Below are 21,074 nucleotides of genomic sequence, written 5' to 3' on the forward strand. Positions count from 1 at the left end.
GTGTGCATGAGTGGGTGGGTTAGAGTTCAGGGATCTTAAGGGATAAGACAATGGCCGATAAATTGATGTACATCCACAACGATGACACGAGATGTTACCTTTCAAAACTTAAAACAATAGTTATACAACATTATTAGCTGCAAGGGATCTAAAGGGATAAGACAATGGTAAATAAATTGATCTACATCCCCAATGATGACACGAAATGTTACCTTTTAAAACTTAAATAAAACAATAGTTATACAACATTATTAGCTGCAAGAGCGTGAGCAGGGATCTAAAGGGATAAGACAATGGTGAATAAATTGATCTACATCACCAATGATGATGCACAAAACTACCCCTTCCATAAATTGCAATTTGTGGTTGAAACGATTGGACACCTAAACTAATGAACCAACCAATCAAAATTCAATGAAAGACCCCAAAGTTGTTAAGCCAACATAAGATTACGTTATTATAAAACTTTTTCGGCGGGAGTAGTGTAATAAACAGCCCAATATCCCCTCCCTCCCTGATTTATTATTCACTTTTTATAACAAATATTGTTGCATTGTTATTGCTGCGCTTCTTATGGGCTTTTTTATCATTGTATTAAGATAAGTTGATGATATACATTCCCATTATTGGTTGAAAAGTTTGGACACTACCATTTCGTAACCAACAAAATTTTTGAGCCAACGGATAAGATAACACAGCTATAAAACTTTGGGTACCAGTGTAATTTTACAGTCCAATGTTCCCTCCCTTCCTCCCAAGATTGAGATACTTTATTATAATTAGAGTCATACTTTTGGCATTTCTTAGAAAACTAGGACATTATAGATATACAGAATAGATTGGGGTTTCCAGAGAGAGAGGAGACAATGAGCTGTTTATTACACTAGTCCCCAAAGTTTTATAATAATGTTTTTGTATTCAATATTCAATTCTGGGGACTTTTAATGAATTTTGATTAGTTGGTTAACTAAGTTGAGTGTCCAAACGTTTCAACCACTTATCTTAATCTACAGAAGGGGTTATTTTGTGTGTCATCAATGGGGAAGTACATCAATTTGTCGGGTATTGTCTTATCCCTTTAGATCCCTGGTTTACTCAGTTTTTACCAAAAGTTTTAGAGCAAACAAATAAGTTAACTTTGTTTTAAAACTTTGGGTACCACTGAAATTTAAAGTCAAATCTCCCTCCCTCAAAAATGCTAATAAAAGAAAAGTTGTCTATTTTAAAAACTCAATATTATTATTAAGTTAGTCTAGAAGGACTTTATTTAGTTTAAATAGTTCAGGTTGCATAACATAATATAGACATAAATTATACAAAGTAAAACTATGTCTGTCTGTCTGTCTGTCTGTCTGTCTATTGCATAACATAATATAGACATATATAATCTACAAAGTAGAACAATGTCTGTCTGTTTATCTATTGCATAACATAATATAGACATATATGATACAAAGTAGAACGATGTTTGTCTGTCTGTCTGTCTATCTGTTGCATACAGATATAAATATGTATATAGGTCTAACAAGGTCCATACTCCCCAAATTATGAAAAACACAATTACCCAATCTGTAGATTAAACTTATTGGCAGAAAAATTTAGACACTTCTAGTTTAAACTATCAAATGTGGAATTATTTTGATAAACATAATTACTAGGGTGGGTCGATTTTGGACATTTTTTTCTGAGGCCAAAGCGGGGATCTGCAAATGATTTGTATGAGTATAATACACCTCTGGATGATTTAAAATTTATCCCAAGTCTTAAAACCGCTGACGACCAGACATTCAATTGTATAGCTATTTGTAAATGGGAGTCAATTTTTTTTTGAATCAGAACTATGGCTTCATGGTGCTCCCAGGAAAGGCATTGAGGAGTAGAATCAGGAACTTTTGACCGTTTCAAAAAATTTCGTTCCTAGCCTGAGAAAATCTAAAAAACCTCTACAAAAGAGACAATTCTCAATAAACCTTAAAAAATTGTGGTTTTTTTAGTGATTTCTAAGGCTAGGAACGAGATATTTTGAAACGGACAAAAGTTCCTCATTCAAAATAATTTTGAATGTCGTCTTTGCATATTAAGTAATGAAAAATATTTTTAGTGGTCGCGTTCTAAAACTCAGTTTTTTTAAATTCTTTTTCAGTCAGAAATGTTTTTAAGGTTAATTTTATCTGTTGCATATCCCCTCTTTGTCTAATTCCGATATGAACCCGCCCTAATAATTACCCCTTTTCTAGAAAAGCTATGTCCTTTGTTTTAAGATAGTTTAAATGAATACAATATATCTCCAAAACTCAAGTGTCCCATACCTACCTGGATTGGATATATATACTCTATTATGATAAACATAATTACCCCTAGATATTGAGAAGCTATGTCCTTTATTTTAAGATAGTTTAAATGAATAAAATATATCTCCAAAACTCAAGTGTCCTCTTCCTACCTGTATGTACATACTCTATTATGATAAACATAATTACTCCTAAATATTGAGAAGCTATGTCCTTTGTTTTAAGATAGTTTAAATGAATCCAATATATCTCCAAAACTCAAGTGTCCCCCCCCCTACCTGGATGTACATACTCTATTATGATAAACATAATTACCCCTAGATATTGAGAAGCTATGTCCTTTGTTTTAAGATAGTTGAAGTGCATACAATATTTCTCCAAAACTCAAGTGTCCCATACCTATCTGGATTGGATATATATACTCTATTATAATAAACATAATTACCCCTAGATATTGAGAAGCAATGTCCTTTGTTTTAAGATAGTTTAAATGAATACAATATATCTCCAAAACTCAAGTGTCCCATCCCTACCTGGATGTGCATACTCTATTATGATAAACATAATTACCCCCCAGATATTGAGAAGCTATGTCCTTTGTTTTAAGATAGTTTAAATGAATACAATATATCTCCAAAACTAAAGTGTCCCCTCCCTACCTGGATGTGCATACTCTATTATGATAAACATAATTACCCCCCAGATATTGAGAAGCTATGTCCTTTGTTTTAAGATAGTTTAAATGAATACAATATATCTCCAAAACTCAAGTGTCCCCTCCCTACCTGGATGTCCATACTCTACTAAAATAAACATAATTACCCTTTTTGTAGAGAAGCTATGTCCTTTGTTTTAAGATAGTTTAAATGAATACAATATATCTCCAAAACTAAAGTGTCCCCTCCCTACCTGGATGTGCATACTCTATTATGATAAACATAATTACCCCCCAGATATTGAGAAGCTATGTCCTTTGTTTTAAGATAGTTTAAATGAATACAATATATCTCCAAAACTCAAGTGTCCCCTCCCTACCTGGATGTCCATACTCTACTAAAATAAACATAATTACCCTTTTTGTAGAGAAGCTATGTCCTTTGTTTTAAGATAGTTTAAATGAATACAATATTTCTCCAAAACTAAAGTGTCCCCTCCCTACCTGTATATACATACTCTATTATGATAAACATAATTACCCCTAGATATTGAGAAGCAATGTCCTTTGTTTTAAGATAGTTTAAATGAATCCAATGTTTCTCCAAAACTATTCAAAGTTGCTCCACAGTTTAAGTTTAAAGGGTGCAATTCTATAAACATCTTTCATTAGTACCTAAAGTTTTATAACCAAGTTATCTTATTCATTGGCTTTAAAACTTTGGTGACTTTTTTATTTGCTTGGTTAATTCATTACATTAAGTGTCAAAAGTTTCAACCAAGAACTGTAATCTATAGGAGGTGTAATTTTGTGTATCAACATTGGGGATGTACATCAATTCATCGGCCATTGTCTTTTCATTAAGGGCCTTGAGTTATATTTCACTAAAATTGTCATACTTGGATATTATACCGGGGAAAAATCTTTATTTACCCAGCTACAAGTTTCACTTCATCAGAGAACATGAAAATCTGGTGCAACATCCAAGAAATAGTATATTCATTTGGATATTTAATGAAAAGGGGCCGTTTCATTCTAGATCCTTGTTTAATGAGCAAACTTAGTTTTGCTTTACTACAACAAAATACTTAGATAGATACTTAACTAAGAAGGTGGATAGATAGATACTTTACTAAGAAGGTGGATATATAGATACTTTACTAATAAGGTGAATAGATAGATATTTTACTAAGAAGGTGGATAGATAGATACTTTACTAAGAAGGTGACTTTACTAAGAAGATGTATAGATTGATACTTTACAAAGAAGATGGATAGATAGATACTTTACTAAGAAGGTAGATAGATAGATACTTTACTAAGAAGATGGATAGATAGATACTTTACCAAGAAGGTGGATTGATAGATACTTTACTAAGAAGATGGATAGATAGATACTTTACTGAGAAGGTGGATTGATAGATACTTTACTAAGAAGATGGATAGATAGATACTTTACTGAGAAGGTGGATATATAGATACTTTACTAAGAAGGTGGATAGATAGATACTTTACTTAGAAGGTGGATAGATAGATACTTTACTAAGAAGGTGGATAGATAGATACTTTACTAAGAAGGTGGATAGATAGATACTTTACTAAGAAGGTAGATAGATAGATACTTTACTAAGAAGGTGGATAGAAAGATACTTTACTAAGAAGGTGGATAGATAGATACTTTACTAAGATGGTGGATAGATATATACTTTATTAAGAAGGTGGATAGATAGATACTTTACTAAGAAGGTGGATAGATATATACTTTATTAAGAAGGTGGATAGATAAATACTTTACTAAGGGGATGGATAGATAGATACTTTACTAAGAAGGTGGATTGATAGATACTTTACTTAGAAGATGGATGGATAGATACTTTACTGAGAAGGTAGATTGATGGATACTTTACTAAGAAGTTGGATAGATAGATACTTTACTAAGAAGGTGGATAGATAGATACTTTACTAAGAAGGTGGATAGATAGATACTTTACTGAGAAGGTGGATATATAGATACTTTACTAAGAAGGTGGATAGATAGATACTTTACTAAGAAGGTGGATAGATATATACTTTATTAAGAAGGTGGGTAGATATATTTAATTTAATAAGTCTTTTAGATTATCAGCCCATAAAAATCCCCAAAGAAAAAAAATCATTGAAAAAAGGGGGGAAATTGCGCGAAAAAGTAAGAAAACATGTTTTAAAAATGAAAAATTACTTTTTTCCAAGACTACATAAAGTATGTTTAATAATAATGTCTAAAGTTAAACTGGTGGGAATTCACTACCGCTTATGAAGCACATTTATAAATCATCCAAACCGCTAATTCAGAATATCGAACAAAATATGAGGGATCTAAAGTGATAAGACAATGGCCGATAAATTGATGTACATCTCCAATGTTATTGTACAAAAATCCCCTTCTGTAGATTACAATTAGTGGATGAAACTATTGGACACTTAACTAAATAAATGACCAACCAATCAAAATTGAATAAAAGTCCCTCAAAGTTGTTAAACTAACGAATAATAAAACGTTATTAAAAGACTTTGGGGACTAGTGTAATAAACAGCCAATGTCGCCTCCCTCCCTCTTATATTAGACAATTTGCAGTAATGATATTTAGTGGAAGCTATGGAACACCAAAATATACAAAGTTAAAAAGGTTCATTATAAAGAAATACGGGGAGAGGACAATGAACAATAAATTAGTCTTTCCCCCATTTATTTTTTGTGTAAATAAGGTTAAGATTATTCTGCTTATTTAAGTTGGGTTTTTGTTGGGAGGGATGGGACATTTGACTGTAAGTTATACTGGTACCCAAGGTATTATCTTATTCATTGGCTCAAAAACCTTGGGTTCTTTTAGTGACTTTTGATTGGTTGGTTTTTATACTAGAAGTATATCAACTTTTCAACCAATATTTTTAATCTATTTAAGTGGTAATTGTGTTTATCACCATTGGGTATGCAAATCACTTTATCGTCCAATTGTCGTATCCATTAAGATCCCTGGATGTAATCTTGTAATTTTCTCATTGGTTGAAAAGTTTAAAACAAAACATGTCCATGTTCCTTAATGTTATGTTTCTTAATTTAGTGTTATCATGTATGTGTGTGTGTGTGTGTGTGTGTGTGTGTGTGTGTGTGTAGCCATAGTTTCTTAATTTAGTGTCATCATGTCAAAACTTAAAAACTTTAATTTTCTATACATATTATATTAACTTTTATATAAAAAAATTATTTTTTTAGGCATTTTTAAAATTTTATGTGGAACTTTAATTTACATTATGGCTTCAAAGCCGATTAATATCCACTGTATTAGAACCGGTCTCACCATACTGTTTAATCATGTATAGCATCGTATTACAGACAATTTTCCACGAACTTAAAAACTTAAATTTTTTATACATATTATATTAAGTTTAATATACACAAAAAATGAGTTTTTAGGCAATTTTTTATTTATGTATAACTTAAGGTTCTGTGTCTTCTGTACGTCTGTCTGTCCGTTAGTCACTTAGAAATATAAAGAAAGGCAGACACTATTATTGTAGGATACAGTTTTTTACAATTACTGCTTTCCCTCAAAGTGCCTAGCAAGCAAAGAAACCCCCTTCTCTTATTTTTAAATAAATTGAAATACGATGAGGGTATTTTATGTCTTAATGCCTAACCCCTGCTGGGCTCATAAATGCTGTGCCCTTACTTAACCTAAACGAAAAATACAAACACACAAAAAACAACCTCTCTCTTAAATATTCAATTTATTTCAAATAAGGGAGGGGGAAGTGCCTATTTTCGAAAATCAAAATATTTGTTTAAAATCTAACAAGAACGATAACGTCTAAATGACAAACTATGACTTCTAGCCAGGAACGTATAAGCTTTTCATTTTTAGGGGGGTAAAATAAGGGGTTTTAAAGGTATCTAATGTATTATTCTAAATTTTAAGGGGTGGTAAACACCCTTTCTTGTCCTACCCATGGACGTCTATGCTTGTAGCGAAGCAGTGCTACTCTGAAACAAATCTTACCTGTAGATCCGTATCTTCAGAGAACCCTGAGTCTTGGTAACTTCTCTCCTAAAAATTAGAACACATTAATCAACTGAGGAATAAGTTATTAGATATCTGTCTATCTAGCTGTCTGTGTGTGTGTGTCTGTCTAAGCACTAAGTCGAATCTCGATTTTCAATTGAAGTTTTGAAGAAAAAAGTTCTTTTTTGGGGGGGACAATTTATTTTAGGTAGGGTGTAGGTAACATAACCAAAAATAGTTTTAAACCTTCTTTGGACCTTTATACAGCTTCACTCTTAAGGAGAACAATATCAGTCCAACTGTTAGTGAGATCCTTTGCAACACATAAACATAAACACACACAGACAGAAAGGTATCATGTTACTTTAACATAAGGATTAGTTTGGAATAGTTGAAAAGAAAGTTAAAAATCAAGCAAAGGTCAATTTAAGAGGGCAGCTTTTTTACGATTATTTGTTAGGCATAATTAAAAATACAGGGAACTAGTTACATTTTTCCCAGTAACATATTTTTTATATAATATAATCGATCTTTCTTTTTTTTACCATGTAGTTTTTATTAAGTGTTAAAGTTACAGGATGTATAGGAGTCTGTCTGTAGCTTGAGATCTCGCTAACCGCTGTACCGATAAGATTCTCCTTTACAGTGAAGCCTCTGGTGAGTCCAGGGAAGGTTTATGCCAATTTTTTTAACTTTCTCTTTTCATAATAAGAAATGAAGGGCCCACTCCCCCCCCCCCCAACCCCTTGGTTTAATCCCCTCAATTTTAAACCAAATAATAGGTCTATTGTTATTAGGACAAATGTTAATATTTGAGTTCCAATTAGGTCTGTAGGACTTAGATAGCCTTATTAAGCTTACATTTTATTGGACTAAGCTAAAAGCTCAGTTTTTAACAAGTATATATCCTATTTTTATGAAAAATACTTATATTTAATTGTATGATACTTTAAAAGAGAAGCTACATTTTTTAAAGATATTTCTTGGGAGTTCATAGTAACCAACACCCCCCCCCCAAAAAAAAAAAAAAATAAACCTTCCCTACCAAGGAGAACTATATCGGTCCAGCAGATGGCTGTATCTTTCGCTACAAAAACACGGACTGACACCATGTTACTTTTATATACGGATAAAATAACCCTGCATCGAGTAGCCAAAAAAAGTGTCGAAAATTATTTTAAGAACTGAACTTTTAATTGTCTTAACAAATCTGGTTTTAAAATTGGCACAAGTCAAAACAATAAAAATTGCTGAGGGTCTACCAGTAAGATTTTCAGAGATCTTAAGGGATAAGACAATGGACAATAAATCGATTTATATACCCAATGATGATAAACAAAATTCCCCTATCAGTTCTCTAAAATCAATGGTTGAAAAGTTTATACACTGCTAGTTTAAACCAACCACTTCAGATTATAGATTTAGATTTGACTCTCTTGTGAAGGGTATTGGCGAGCCTAACAAAAAATAAAGTATTAAGGATTTTTCTGAAGCTTTACTTGTAGAAGTGAATCAAGCAATATTAGCTTGGTCGTTTCTCAAAATGCTTTATAAATGTCTTTGGGTAGTTTTAGTCTATTTTACTGGCCTCCCCTTGAGGCTAGCAGCGAAGCAACTAGCACCAAATAATTCAATGAATTTTTGATTAGATTAATATGTCAAATTAATACCCACATACAAACTTACAAATTAATTGTGCCCTGGAAATTTGACATTTGCCAAAATATTACTTGTTGTCTTTTTGACTTATTATTGATAAAATACGATAAAAACATAACTTTTACTTTAATTAATTGCTGATCCGAGTTCTACATTTTAGGGAAGCTTCAATTGTCAAATTAATACCCACATACAAACTTACAAACCATAGTAATTCAACAATTACCAAAAAAATGCTTGCTGTCTTTTTGACATATTCTTGAAAAAACTACATTTTTTGTCTGTAGTTTAAAATCTCAATATATACTGATATATAGGTCCTTAATGGTTTTATGCTATTGTATTTTCATATGGAATGATATCAAGCTATTTTTACAGCCTTCTTTCCACATAGATACTAGGGAAATAGCCACTAGTATGTCATAAAATCAACAACGAACTTTCAACGGTTATATTTTTGTCCAACTATGAAAGGAAATATAATTGATACCTCCGACCTCCCCATCAATTTTACTAAAACCAATTCTGACATAAAGAGGTTTTTTCAGTATTTAATTAATGATAAATTAACTTGCATTTAATTTTAGTTAAAATAATATTTTCCAGTATGGCTTCAAAACCGATTAATATCTGCTGGATTAGAACCGGTTCTCAGCTACACTGAAAAATCATGTACTATATCACCGAATTAAAAAAACAATTTTTCATGAATAATAACATAAAAATCATAAAATTAATATCAGTTAATCTAATAATTTTTCATTTTAACATCCGCAGAAAGCTGTCTGTTCTACGATGCGATAAATAACTATTCTGAAATTAATACTAGTGTAGTATAAGTTAAAGACTAGCTTTGCTCTGATCTTAATAATTAGTCTAAATAGACAGCTAAAATGGATAATGGCCAAAAGGGGTAGCTGTCAATAAAGTATAAGCTGTGGGCTTAGGTAAAACAATGCAAAGCTAGACAACTTCAGTTGGTTTTAGAATTTAGCTTAGCTAGGTTCGCTCCCCTGTAGCTGTAGGTTTGAGTCCCTAGGTGTGGACACCACAGTTACATTATACCAACCCAGAATCATAAGTAATATATACATATATCCAGTTATTATTGAATCTACTATATTATTAATAAAGTGTTGATCAACATTAAACAAGGTGACATTAGTTATTTGTAGAAGTAGCAAATCTGCTCTATAATTCAGAAAGATCTGTCCTACGTCTATACTACAATTTTGGCGCAGTCTTGTACTTTTCATAGGTTGAATTGTATAGAACCTTCGCTGCCTATTTTTATCTACAATTTTCTAATTTCCTAAATTGCCAATCTTATTTTGAACTTTTTGACTTCTTATTTTTATGATGGCTGAGAAGGGGAATATTAATATGGAGGTTGAGGAGCTCAGGGCGGCCATGGATAAGTTCATGGCAGATGTAACAGCCAAATTAACTGAAATTAACGCATCCAAAACTGAAGTGGCGAATTTAGTTTCGGCACAGGTTAAGGAACAAAAAGATGCTCTGTCCAATGATGTTGATGTTAAATTAACTGGGGTAACAACGGATATTAAGGAGCTTAGGAAAGTGGCTAAGGACCTGCCCAAGGATGGGAATCTGGACTCTTATATTAAGGACAGGATTGAACATGTTCAAGTATTGGAAACCATGGGTTTGGCGGGTGGAAGTATGGACGATACATTGGATATTAGCTATGGAGAGCATGTTTCAACCTCTCACTTAATAGAGGGGGCGGGTAGAATGGACAAGTCCAAAATAACGGCACCTGGCGAGTTAAAAAATAGTATGTTTGACTTTTGGGGCCCCGACAACAATACAAATTGGGTGAATTGTTATGAGAAACATTTTTCGAATTTTGAACAAGCATTGATCGCTGAAATCCCTGTCATCCCTGACAGATACACTTATTTTGAAAGTTTGAGTATTTCTCTTAATAGGAGTACTAGGGAGGGGGGTGCGATCGATTCCGCACAGGATGTAACTCGTAGAATTGAGCGCCAACTTAAATGGAATGATAATTTTAACAACTTTTCACCTGATTGGGATGTTAGGGTTAATTTTGAGGATTATTTCACTATACTATGGAGGGGCGCTGAGGAAAATTTGATTGATGATCCTAGTATTATCAAAAAAGTACTTTACAAAAAAGTCATGAAGGCCAAGCCAGATATGGTGGGGTTAATAGCTACTCCTGAACGCTTCGCTTCGGCGTCGGCCTTTAAATATTACCTTCAGTTGCGACGCATATTAAGTCCCTATGCCGACGGTGAAACCGCAGCAAAGTTGTTTTACACTGTAAAGCAAAATGATGGCCAACCCTTGGATTTGTATTTCACTAAAAAGCTTAAGGCATATAAAAATATGCATCCAAGTTCGGTCAATGCAAGACAATGGAGAGAGTTTTATGATAATGTGGCAAGGGGCTTAAAACACAAAGAGCTAGCCAGGGACATGTCTAAGTATGGGGAGAGCATAAAGAATCCAGAAAACTATGGGGATTACTTGAACTATATGGTAAAGAGAGGGGCCCATTACATCTCTTGGGCTAACAATGGGCAGGGAGAAACCGAGAATATAGATTCTTGCTTTACTACGGCCACTAAGGATGAACTAGAATGTAAGAAAGAGAGTAAGAATGACAAAATTGTCATTAACGAGGTCAAAAACGGGGAAATAAATAGGGATGAAAGTGGCATTGTCCAAAATGACCCACATTCGGAAGGACAACTTGCAGAATTTATAGATAGCACAGATCCTATAACTGGGGAGCAATTGTTGAATGTGATCGCAGCCTTGAATACGAGAATGAAAAAGAACTTTATTTGTTGGTGGTGTAATAAAGATGGCCATGCAGCAAATGAATGTTTTATAAAAAGGGATGGTAAACCACCCCTACCAAATTCTCGTTTTGGGAAAATGAACAAAAACAAGGAAAACAAGGGGGCAGCAACTAGATTTCAACCCTCATCCCGGCCAATTTCGGATCAATTTGCTCGACAAGTAAATCAGGTGGAAGCTAAAAGCGGCGGGGATGATAAATTGACGCGGGAAATCGAATATTTAATAGCCGCGGGAATGGAAGCAAATCAAAATCATACGCCTATTTAAACACATAAAAGTTAACACAATATTATTATTGTAGATCTATATTGATATGGATATGCAAAAATATTATTGTGCACAAATGTGTTTAAAAGGGTTATGTCTAAAATTGGGGGAATTATAAACACATTTTGTTCAAGTTTGATTGGGGTTATGTCGACACAAAGAAAAAATATTTTCGTTAAAGTACATTAATAAATTATCTAGCTATTATATATAAAATGATAGTAGCGCCTTTTATTATTTATATTGAAATTAGATAAGTTGGGGTTGATTTCTAAAACAAAAATTAATATTGTTTTGACTAGCTTGCAATATTATATCCATTATTAGGATTATAATGGATTATCTTTGCATAACACACTAGGGTGTTTCATAAATAAAATTAGGGTTACTTTACAATCAGAACTAATGTTCTTTTGAAACGTTTGCAAATAAAACTGTTTTGCTGAGTCAAAAAACATTTTGGGGTTATTTTTTATAAACAAAATACAAATTTTTTTATACGGTTGTACTGTAAAATCTTCCTAATAGGTTGTTTTGAAACGTTGGCAAATATTTATCTCTGGTGAGTAATTAATAGCCCGGGTTGCAAAACAAAGGGGAAGTTTGCAAAAATATAAGCTGTCAAAACAAAATCTTGGCACTAGCAAAATGGGGCAAAAGAAGGGGTGGGATAATAGGACGCACTTGCCTGCGGGGCCATTAAAACAGCTTAATGGGCTTCTATAGGGTTCAAATCTTCTCCGTGACGCATCGGAGAAAAGAGAAGGGGGGGAAGTTAAGATTGTTGTTTTTCATTGGGGGTAAACACAACAACAACACATTTTTAGCAAAGCCAAAAAGACATTGCTTGAAAGCACAGTCTATTTTTGGCTTTTACTCTGATTGGTTATAAAAACAAAAAATCAAAGTGAGTATTTTGATATTAATTGGTTACACATATATTGTTACATATATGTATTATTGTAGTGTATATTTTATTTTAAAGTGAAGTCAAGTAAGTAAAACCTAAGTATATGGGGTAGACGGGGGAAATCATGGCTTATTCTAGCATACATTTTAACAATGAGAGGGGGGGGAAGTTGTTTTCCGCTAATTGTATATACGATAGCGGAAACAACTACCATTCGTTAATTAGTAAAGAATTGTTGGAAGAAAATAATATAAATTATTGGCCTCTAGAAGCACAAGCTTTAAATGTTAACTTGGAACCAGTTAGAATCATTGGGAGGGTGCAACTTAGGTTCACATTGGATAAATCTAAAAGTTCGTTTGTAGAAACATTTTATGTACCTTCTGTTACTAGTAAAGTGGTAAATTTAGGTCTACGTTTCTTGCAAAACAATAAAATAAATTTACTATTTGATACTAATGAAATCCAAATAGAGGGTGTTCACTTTAAACTGCCGCCGTACGAAGCGGGGGGGGAAATTTGTGCAGAAGTTAGTAAAATTCCTAAATTAAAAGAATTAATACAAAACATTGATGTACGGGTACCGGGGATTAAGAATCACCAAAAATCATCAATGCGAACAGTAGGGGGGCAAAAATTTAACCTAACACTATGTCAGGGGGCAAACATAGTACCTGGGGGGGCAACGCTCCTAGTAAAAGCGCCATCTGCAAAATTTCACTCTCGGGAATGGTATGTCGGTCCGAACACTAATAAAATATTAATTAATACAAGTCTTATGGTTTTGGAAGGGGTTTATAGGCCAAACTCTGATGGGACGTGTTTAATTAATTTAGTAAATATGAGTGGGAAAGAGGTTAAATTACAAAAAGGGATAAAAATTGCTTGTGGGTTTCAATCTTCATATGAAAAGGCACCTGAATCTAATGATATTAATTCTTTATCAACAGATGATTTATTGGAAAGAATACGTTTTCTAAAAGAAAATTTAAGGTTGGATGAAAATGAAATTCTAAAGAATGACAAAGTATTAAAGGGTAAATTACTTAAAATTTGTTTGGATAATTTTCATATATTTTCAAAAGGAGATTGGGACATTGGACATACTAATATCATGCAATTTAATATACAACTTCAACCTGGGGCAATTCCAACTAAATCTCGAGTCATACCCCTTAACCCCACCTATGAAAAAAGTCTTAGGGAACAACTTGATAATTGGCTAAAATCCGGGGTAATTAGTGAGGGAATGTCTAATTGGTCCAGCCCAATTTTTGCTGTGCGAAAAAAGGGGGTGAATGGGAACCCTGGGAAGTTAAGATTTGTTGTCGACTACCGTCTGCTTAATAACCAGACGGTAAAGACTCAATGGCCTTTACCACTAATTCAGGATAATTTAGAAAGGTTGGGGGAGGGGCGGATTTTTAGCACATTAGATTTGACACAAGCGTACCACAGTATGCCTGTAGATAAAGAAAGTCGACCGTACACAGCATTCACAGCAAATAATAAGCAATATCTTTTTAACCGCCTTCCCTTCGGATTGTCTAATGCCCCTAGCTATTTTTGCATGTTAATGCAACGGGTGATGAGCCTAAATAGGGAATTGGAAAACTTTTCTTTGAGTTACTTAGACGATATTATAATATATTCTAAGGAAATATCCCTGCATTTAAGCCACATTGAGAAGGTGTTTAAAGTTTTGGGGGTGGCAAATTTAAAACTTAATTTAAATAAATGCAATCTATTCACAGAAAAGTGTCAATATTTGGGGCATATAATATCAAAGGAAGGTACACGAATGGATGAGGGATATTTGGATACGGTAAAAAGGTGGGCCAAACCTAGGACGGGTAAAGACATGCAAAGATTTTTGGGCTTTGCAGGTTACTATCGTGAATACTTTAAAGATTATGCAAAATTATGTCACAAGCTAGATGGGTTAAGAAATAAAGATTTAATTGAATGGGACACTGAATTAAATTCAGAGTGGGATAATTTTAAAAATATGTTCAATGAAGCAATCTCAAAGTCTTACCCTCAATGGGAAAATCCTAACCCTTTTATATTTGATATCGATTATAGTAGTCATTATTATGCAGGGGTAATCTCTCAAGTTCAGGAAGGAAAAGAAAAGATTATCGGTATATCAAATAGAAAGTGTAATGGGGCAGAGGGGGGGTATCCAGCGTGGAAGGGTGAGATGGCCTGTTTAGTTTTTGTATTAAAGAAATTTTTGCACCTAGCTAGATTTCGGCCATTCGTTGTTAGGACTGACTCAATGAGTCTAACTAAATATAAGACTTGGACAAAAAACTCTTTAAATGGTGTCACACACCGCTGGATATCTTTCCTGCAATCATTTGACTTTACCATTGAACATAGGGCTGGGAAATTACATGCGAATGCAGATAATGTATCTAGAGGGAAATTCTTGTGTAAAGACCATAATATTGATGAATGTACACAGTGTATAAATAACAATACTTTAGATCCATATCTCGACACATGTCCGCTAGAGGACCAAATCTTTAAGGTAGAGGGGGTGCGAGTGGGGTCAGATAAATAAGCTTGGATATTAGCTACTCAAAATGATACTGTTTTATCAAAAATAAAAAATTATATTTTGGAAGGGAAAGTATTTACCAAAGGGGAATTGGAAGTTTTAAATGGAAGGGAGGAAATGTTGGTTAAATTACTACCACATTTGCAATTTGATAAAGGTATCATTATTTTCAATCAACCATTACCCAATGGTAAACATGTAAAAAGACCAGTAGCACCTTTAAGTTTATATAATGAAATATTTGAATTAGCTCATAGCGGATATGGGGGCGGACACAGGGGGGTAGTCGAAACTACACTAAAAATAAACAGCGTTTATTTTTTACCTGGGGTAAACAAACTGGTGGAAACCAGAATTAATAATTGTATCAACTGTTTGAGAAAATACAATAAATCCCCTAAACACAACAGTGTTATAACTCAGTCTGCCAGATATAATCGAGTATGGGGGTGTGTGTCTATTGATCTAATTGGCCCTTGGACAGAAGTAATGTTTCAGGGGGGGAGGGTAAAGTTTGTACTAATATTAGTATGTCTATACTCACGCTATGTTTTCGCTCACCCAATAGCTGATGCTACTACAGAAAGCACAGTAAAATGTTTGTTAGAAGAATTCATTCCTACGTATGGTTTATTTTCAGCACTCAGATCTGACAGGGGAACAAATTTTACGTCACAAGTGTTTAAAAGCGTCATGCAAAGCATGGGAGTTAAAACTATACTAATTCCGGCTAGAAACCCTAATTCAAACCCTGTTGAAAGATATAACAAAGGGATATATAATGCAATTAGATCAGATACCAGCAGCGAACCAAGGGATTGGGCAAAGAAAATTAAAATGGCAACTTTTGTAATTAATATAAGCAAGAACAAAAGGACGGGGTATTCCCCATATTTTGTAGTTTTTGGACGGCAACCTTTGTTACCTTTGAACGTATTTTCACCTGTTGAGCAACAGTTAGTGGATGAATTGGATTGTAAATCATATGTAACGTTTCTTGAAAAGGTTGAGCAGATTATGTATAACATTACTGGTAAGGAGGAAATTTACCTAGAATACGAAAACAGGAACAGGGGTGCCAGGGAAATTTTGGAAGTTAATGATATCGTATACGCCTTTTTTGATATTGCAAAAGTGGGAATTTCAAGAAAATTACAAAGTTTTTATGCAGGACCGTTCATTGTTAGCCATAAATTTTCAGATGCATTATTTGAAATAACTCCAATTCATAATTGCAATGTAAAATCAAAACATGTTATTACCAGGGATAAGTTAAGAAAAATTCACTCAAGCGTCAAAGTATGTGGAGAAAAGTTGTCATTTAACGTATACCCTTTAGATCTAATCCTTCCATCGAATGAAATAATATTGTCCTATTCAAACCCTAATTTCAATGAAAGTTTAGAAATACAGGGAGCGGGGGATAAGGATTTTGTAACTATTGACAAGTTAATGGACAATTCCGACAATGAAGATATGGGAGGGGAGGATACTAGAGGGGAGGGCGTCGAGGAATCCAGTAATGATGGTGATCAGGGAGGGGATCAAGGTAGTAATCAAGGGGAATATCAGGAAGGGGAGCAAAGCCAATATCAGGGGGAGGAACAGGATGAGGTATTTTCAGGGGAAGGGCACTCTTTTGGGGGGAATGCAGATTTAACTACTATTCCTGGGGAAGCTTCTTTTTGGAATAAGGAACCTATTCAATCCTCACCTGAAAAACTTGTTTCCATACCTGAAAATAGAAAAGTTACGCTACCAGAATATGTTTACACCAATATAGTGGGAAAAAATTATGGTACTAGATCCAAAAATTTGGAGCAGCATTATGAGGTAGCACCTACAAGGCAATATACAAAGAAAAACAAAAATAAAAATAATTAATTTCATTTTTTTATTTCAGTTTGTGTCACCAGCAAGATGTCGGGGAAAAGATTTAACCAAGGTACATTTTTGTTTCTAATGTCAGTATGGCTATTCAATATTGGTTGGGCGGATGAACTAAATGTCAGTGTGCTAAATTGTACGGGGGGAAACATAACAATTAAAAAAAGTAAATGTGGGAATGGGTTATTTAATATTACTAACGATAATGTAAACGTACATATTCTGCAAAGGGCAAAAAAGTGGGTAATTCCTGGGGTGATTTGTCACATTTATGAAACACAACACTTTTATTACTGCGGGGCATATGCACATCTTCATTTAGCAAAGCCAACACAAATTAACAGACCAATATTAATATCCGCGGACGAATGCGCACAAGCTTATAAATCAGGGATAATAATTATTAGAGGGATACCCATATCAGTAAAATTAAATCAACAGGTTAAAGAATCTTTTCTAATAAATGGAACAATATATTTCAGGGATTCATGGAGGGATGGATTTAATCCCCAATGCGAGGGAAAAGGGATTTTAGTGGGCAACACTTTCGTTCCTAATTCATTTATTGATACTGAAGTAACCATTAATATTAGAACCGTTGATTTAATACAAACAGAGAATGGGTGTATTTTTAATGATATAATATTAGCCACTGACAATGAAACAAACAGGGATTGCGGGACGCCCCATCTTCATTGGGATATGAGTAGAATAATAGCATTAAATGAGACAGATACTCAAAAACGCTATTATTCGGGGTTTAGAACAATAAAAATCTTGAATGCATCTATTCTAACGCACAGTGAATGGGGAGAAGATAATATCTTATATAACAAACTTCGGGTGATTTACAATGAAAAACATTCACTAGCTGTGGAAATGGGGGATAAACAAATATTTGGGGATGTCCTACCGGGAATTTACTACTATATAACAAACGTAGAGGGTTTGTATGTATGGATTACCCACAGCATAAAGGAATTTTTTCCTTTCATCCACAGGGCAGAAATAGATGCAAATTTGGAAGATAAATTTTATTTATCGTATGGGCATTATAACAACTTAATAAATGAACACAATGACTGTACCTCTGACAGTGTTATTTTATACAATCTAGTTAAAGCACACAAAATGAAAATTCAAAGAACTATGGGGGAAATAATTTTGGAACAACAATGTGCACAAGTTAGGGTTAAATTGAATATTAGCGAAAAATTGCCTTGTTTTGTCAATCATTTTGCCGTGGCAATTAATGGGTCCATTTATGGCATTGTACCAAACACTAGATTATTAGTAAATAAAGATCATCTAATAGAGGTGGATTGCAATTTTAACCCAACGTACATTTCAGTAAATCAAAATGTGTACGCCGTTAACACGGATAAAGGGATAAATTTGGTAAAAGTAACAGAGGGAAAAGTTAAATCTTATATGTTTGAAGATCTTTATGGAAAAGTAATTGATGAGCAGGCAGACCAGGGGGAAACGTCGCTAATTAGCTTAGACGTCCTTAAACTACAGGAGCTGGCCCACGACGCTATAAAATTTAAACCCAAAGTCGAGATGACATGGGTCAAGTATTATGTAAATAAAATATCCGGGTGGGTTTCAACTAAATGGCATGAAATTTTAATGTACATGGCGGGGGGTTTAGCTGCAGCATTATCAGTTTGCTTGGTTGGGTCTATGATATATTTATGTTGCTGTGCTAAAATATTTAAAGTGAACAATACACAAGGGCAAGCAACAAATTAACAACTATTCTTTTATTCGTGGGAGGGAAACTAATTAGTCTTAAAATTTAAAATTAATGCATATATAATAATTACACCTTTATTGGTGATGGACGGGGGAGGAAAGCACCATACATTAAATATATTTGAATAATTATCCTTTTAATCGTGGTAAATAAGGGGAAAGCACCATAAAACACATATATATTTGTTAACATGTGGTATTTGGACGGGGGGAGGAAAGCACCACTCACTAAATATATTTGAATAAATATCCTTTTATTCGTGGGAAATAGAGGGAAAGCACCATATTCCTTTGGGTGGGAAAATAAACCATGATAAAGCACATATGTTATTTGTTTATTTGTTTATTTGACTATTAATATGTGTTAATATTGTATTTGTATTGTTTGATATTGTAATTTAATTTTGCTATATTGCAGCACCCTTCGGACGTGGAGCCAGCCAGAGGAGGTTCAAAACTGAGCCCAGGGACACCACCCCTCCAGCAGCTGCCGCAGCCAACCTGGTATCCAACGACACGATGCTCGCAGTGATGATCGAGGTTAGACAGCAGGTGCACGCCATGAACACTAAGCTGGATAATTTGACCGCTGTAGCTGGGGCCAACACTGCAGCCATCAAAGATCTGCAGAAGGAGACCTTAAGGGTGGACACCACCCTTAGGGAGCACACGGGGAAAAGAGGGATCACGTTAGACCAGTGGCAACAGGAGGTCAACGCACTCCAAAATAATGTGACCTTCTGGGGCAAAAATAGTCAGAGTCAGCTCTCTGAGAACATGGATATTATTATCCATGAACTCAAAAAGCTGGCTGAAACGGTCAACTCCCATACTGATAGCGTGACCAGGGACAACCGCATTTCCAGTGTCCAAGAGTTGGGCTACATCCTACGACGAGAGTGCCAGGGCATCGTTCCAGCCACCACCGCCACCTTGGAGAATAAGCTGAAGAAGATCCAAAATTCAGTGACACTTGTACAATCAGCCCAAGACAGGTTGAGATTGAAGCTGGACCAGTTCCAAGGTTGGACGAAAAACAGGTTGTCCATAGCTGAGATTGATGTAACAGAGGATCCACCTGTCCAAGCACAGCGTAGTAACGAAGCTGAACCATCAATTTCTGCTGCTGCCAGAGCTAGGCAAACCTCGCCACCACGCCCTTCAAGTTCAACAGTAGCCAGAGCCAAGGAGATGACTGACCGCTACCTTGTTTCCACCCGTCCATGCAGCCCCAGACCACACACCCCACCCATGACCAGCGACAGGCTCTTGTTCACCAGAGATGATTACTCTGGTGGCATGAGCAGTGATGATGAAACACTCTATGAGCCCCCATCACCCAGGTACACACCAACTTCACCCAAGTACACACCAACCTCTCCTTCCTACAAGCCTGGTGATTTTTCTGAATCCAGCGATGAAGATGTCAAGCCGCCAAGGACCGAGCCCCCCAGGAAGAAAAGGAAAGGGAACCCCAACGGGATCCGCACGAGATCAGCTGCTGCCAGCGAGGCCGCAACCTGCCAGGATCCAGCACCTGTACCTGCTCCAGATCAGCAACCAGATCCAGCTATCCTTGATGAAGTGGATGAAGAGAACGACAGCTGACTAGTTGAATCTATCGCCCACTTGGTGGCCTTAGTAGTTATCAACATTAGACTACGCCGCCAGCAACGTCGACATGGGCGCAACCGCCAAGGGGGATAACTTGATTATCATTGTGACCACAAACAGTTATACCTCTAAGCTGCTTTGTACCAAAATTAAATAAGTGAATTAAAAGTTAAAATTATGTTCTTGCGCTGCGCTATGATGAATTTTGTAATGCTTGATAATTATGCCATTTTTGATATGTTTAATGTATTAGTATGTAAGAATTAGTATGTAAGAGGGTCAAAGATTACCAGCGGTAATCAATGATTTAATTATTAGTGCCATGGTTAATATTAAGGAAAGATTCTGGGGTTTAGGTAATTATGGGTAAAGGGAATGTAATTTACATCCCCTTCTAAGTCCGGGAGAATGTAGTATAAGTTAAAGACTAGCTTTGCTCTGATCTTAATAATTAGTCTAAATAGACAGCTAAAATGGATAATGGCCAAAAGGGGTAGCTGTCAATAAAGTATAAGCTGTGGGCTTAGGTAAAACAATGCAAAGCTAGACAACTTCAGTTGGTTTTAGAATTT

The 21,074-nt window shown here is 34.8% G+C and overlaps 1 protein-coding gene across 1 annotated transcript in view; it reads right to left on the reverse strand.

The window, feature by feature from the left end:
* The window catches only part of LOC145334319 (teneurin-m-like), a 229,148-nt gene that overhangs the window by 150,692 nt on the left and 57,382 nt on the right, over positions 1-21,074 (reverse strand). The window contains exon 4 of the mRNA XM_080179731.1: positions 6,983-7,030. Within this exon, the coding sequence (XP_080035857.1) occupies positions 6,983-7,030 (48 nt within the window). The remainder of the gene's footprint in view (positions 1-6,982; positions 7,031-21,074) is intronic.

Source organism: Acartia tonsa, chromosome 12 (genome assembly GCF_053477335.1).
Source record: "Acartia tonsa isolate MP-2025a chromosome 12, ASM5347733v1, whole genome shotgun sequence".
Taxonomy (NCBI): Eukaryota; Metazoa; Arthropoda; class Copepoda; order Calanoida; family Acartiidae; genus Acartia; species Acartia tonsa.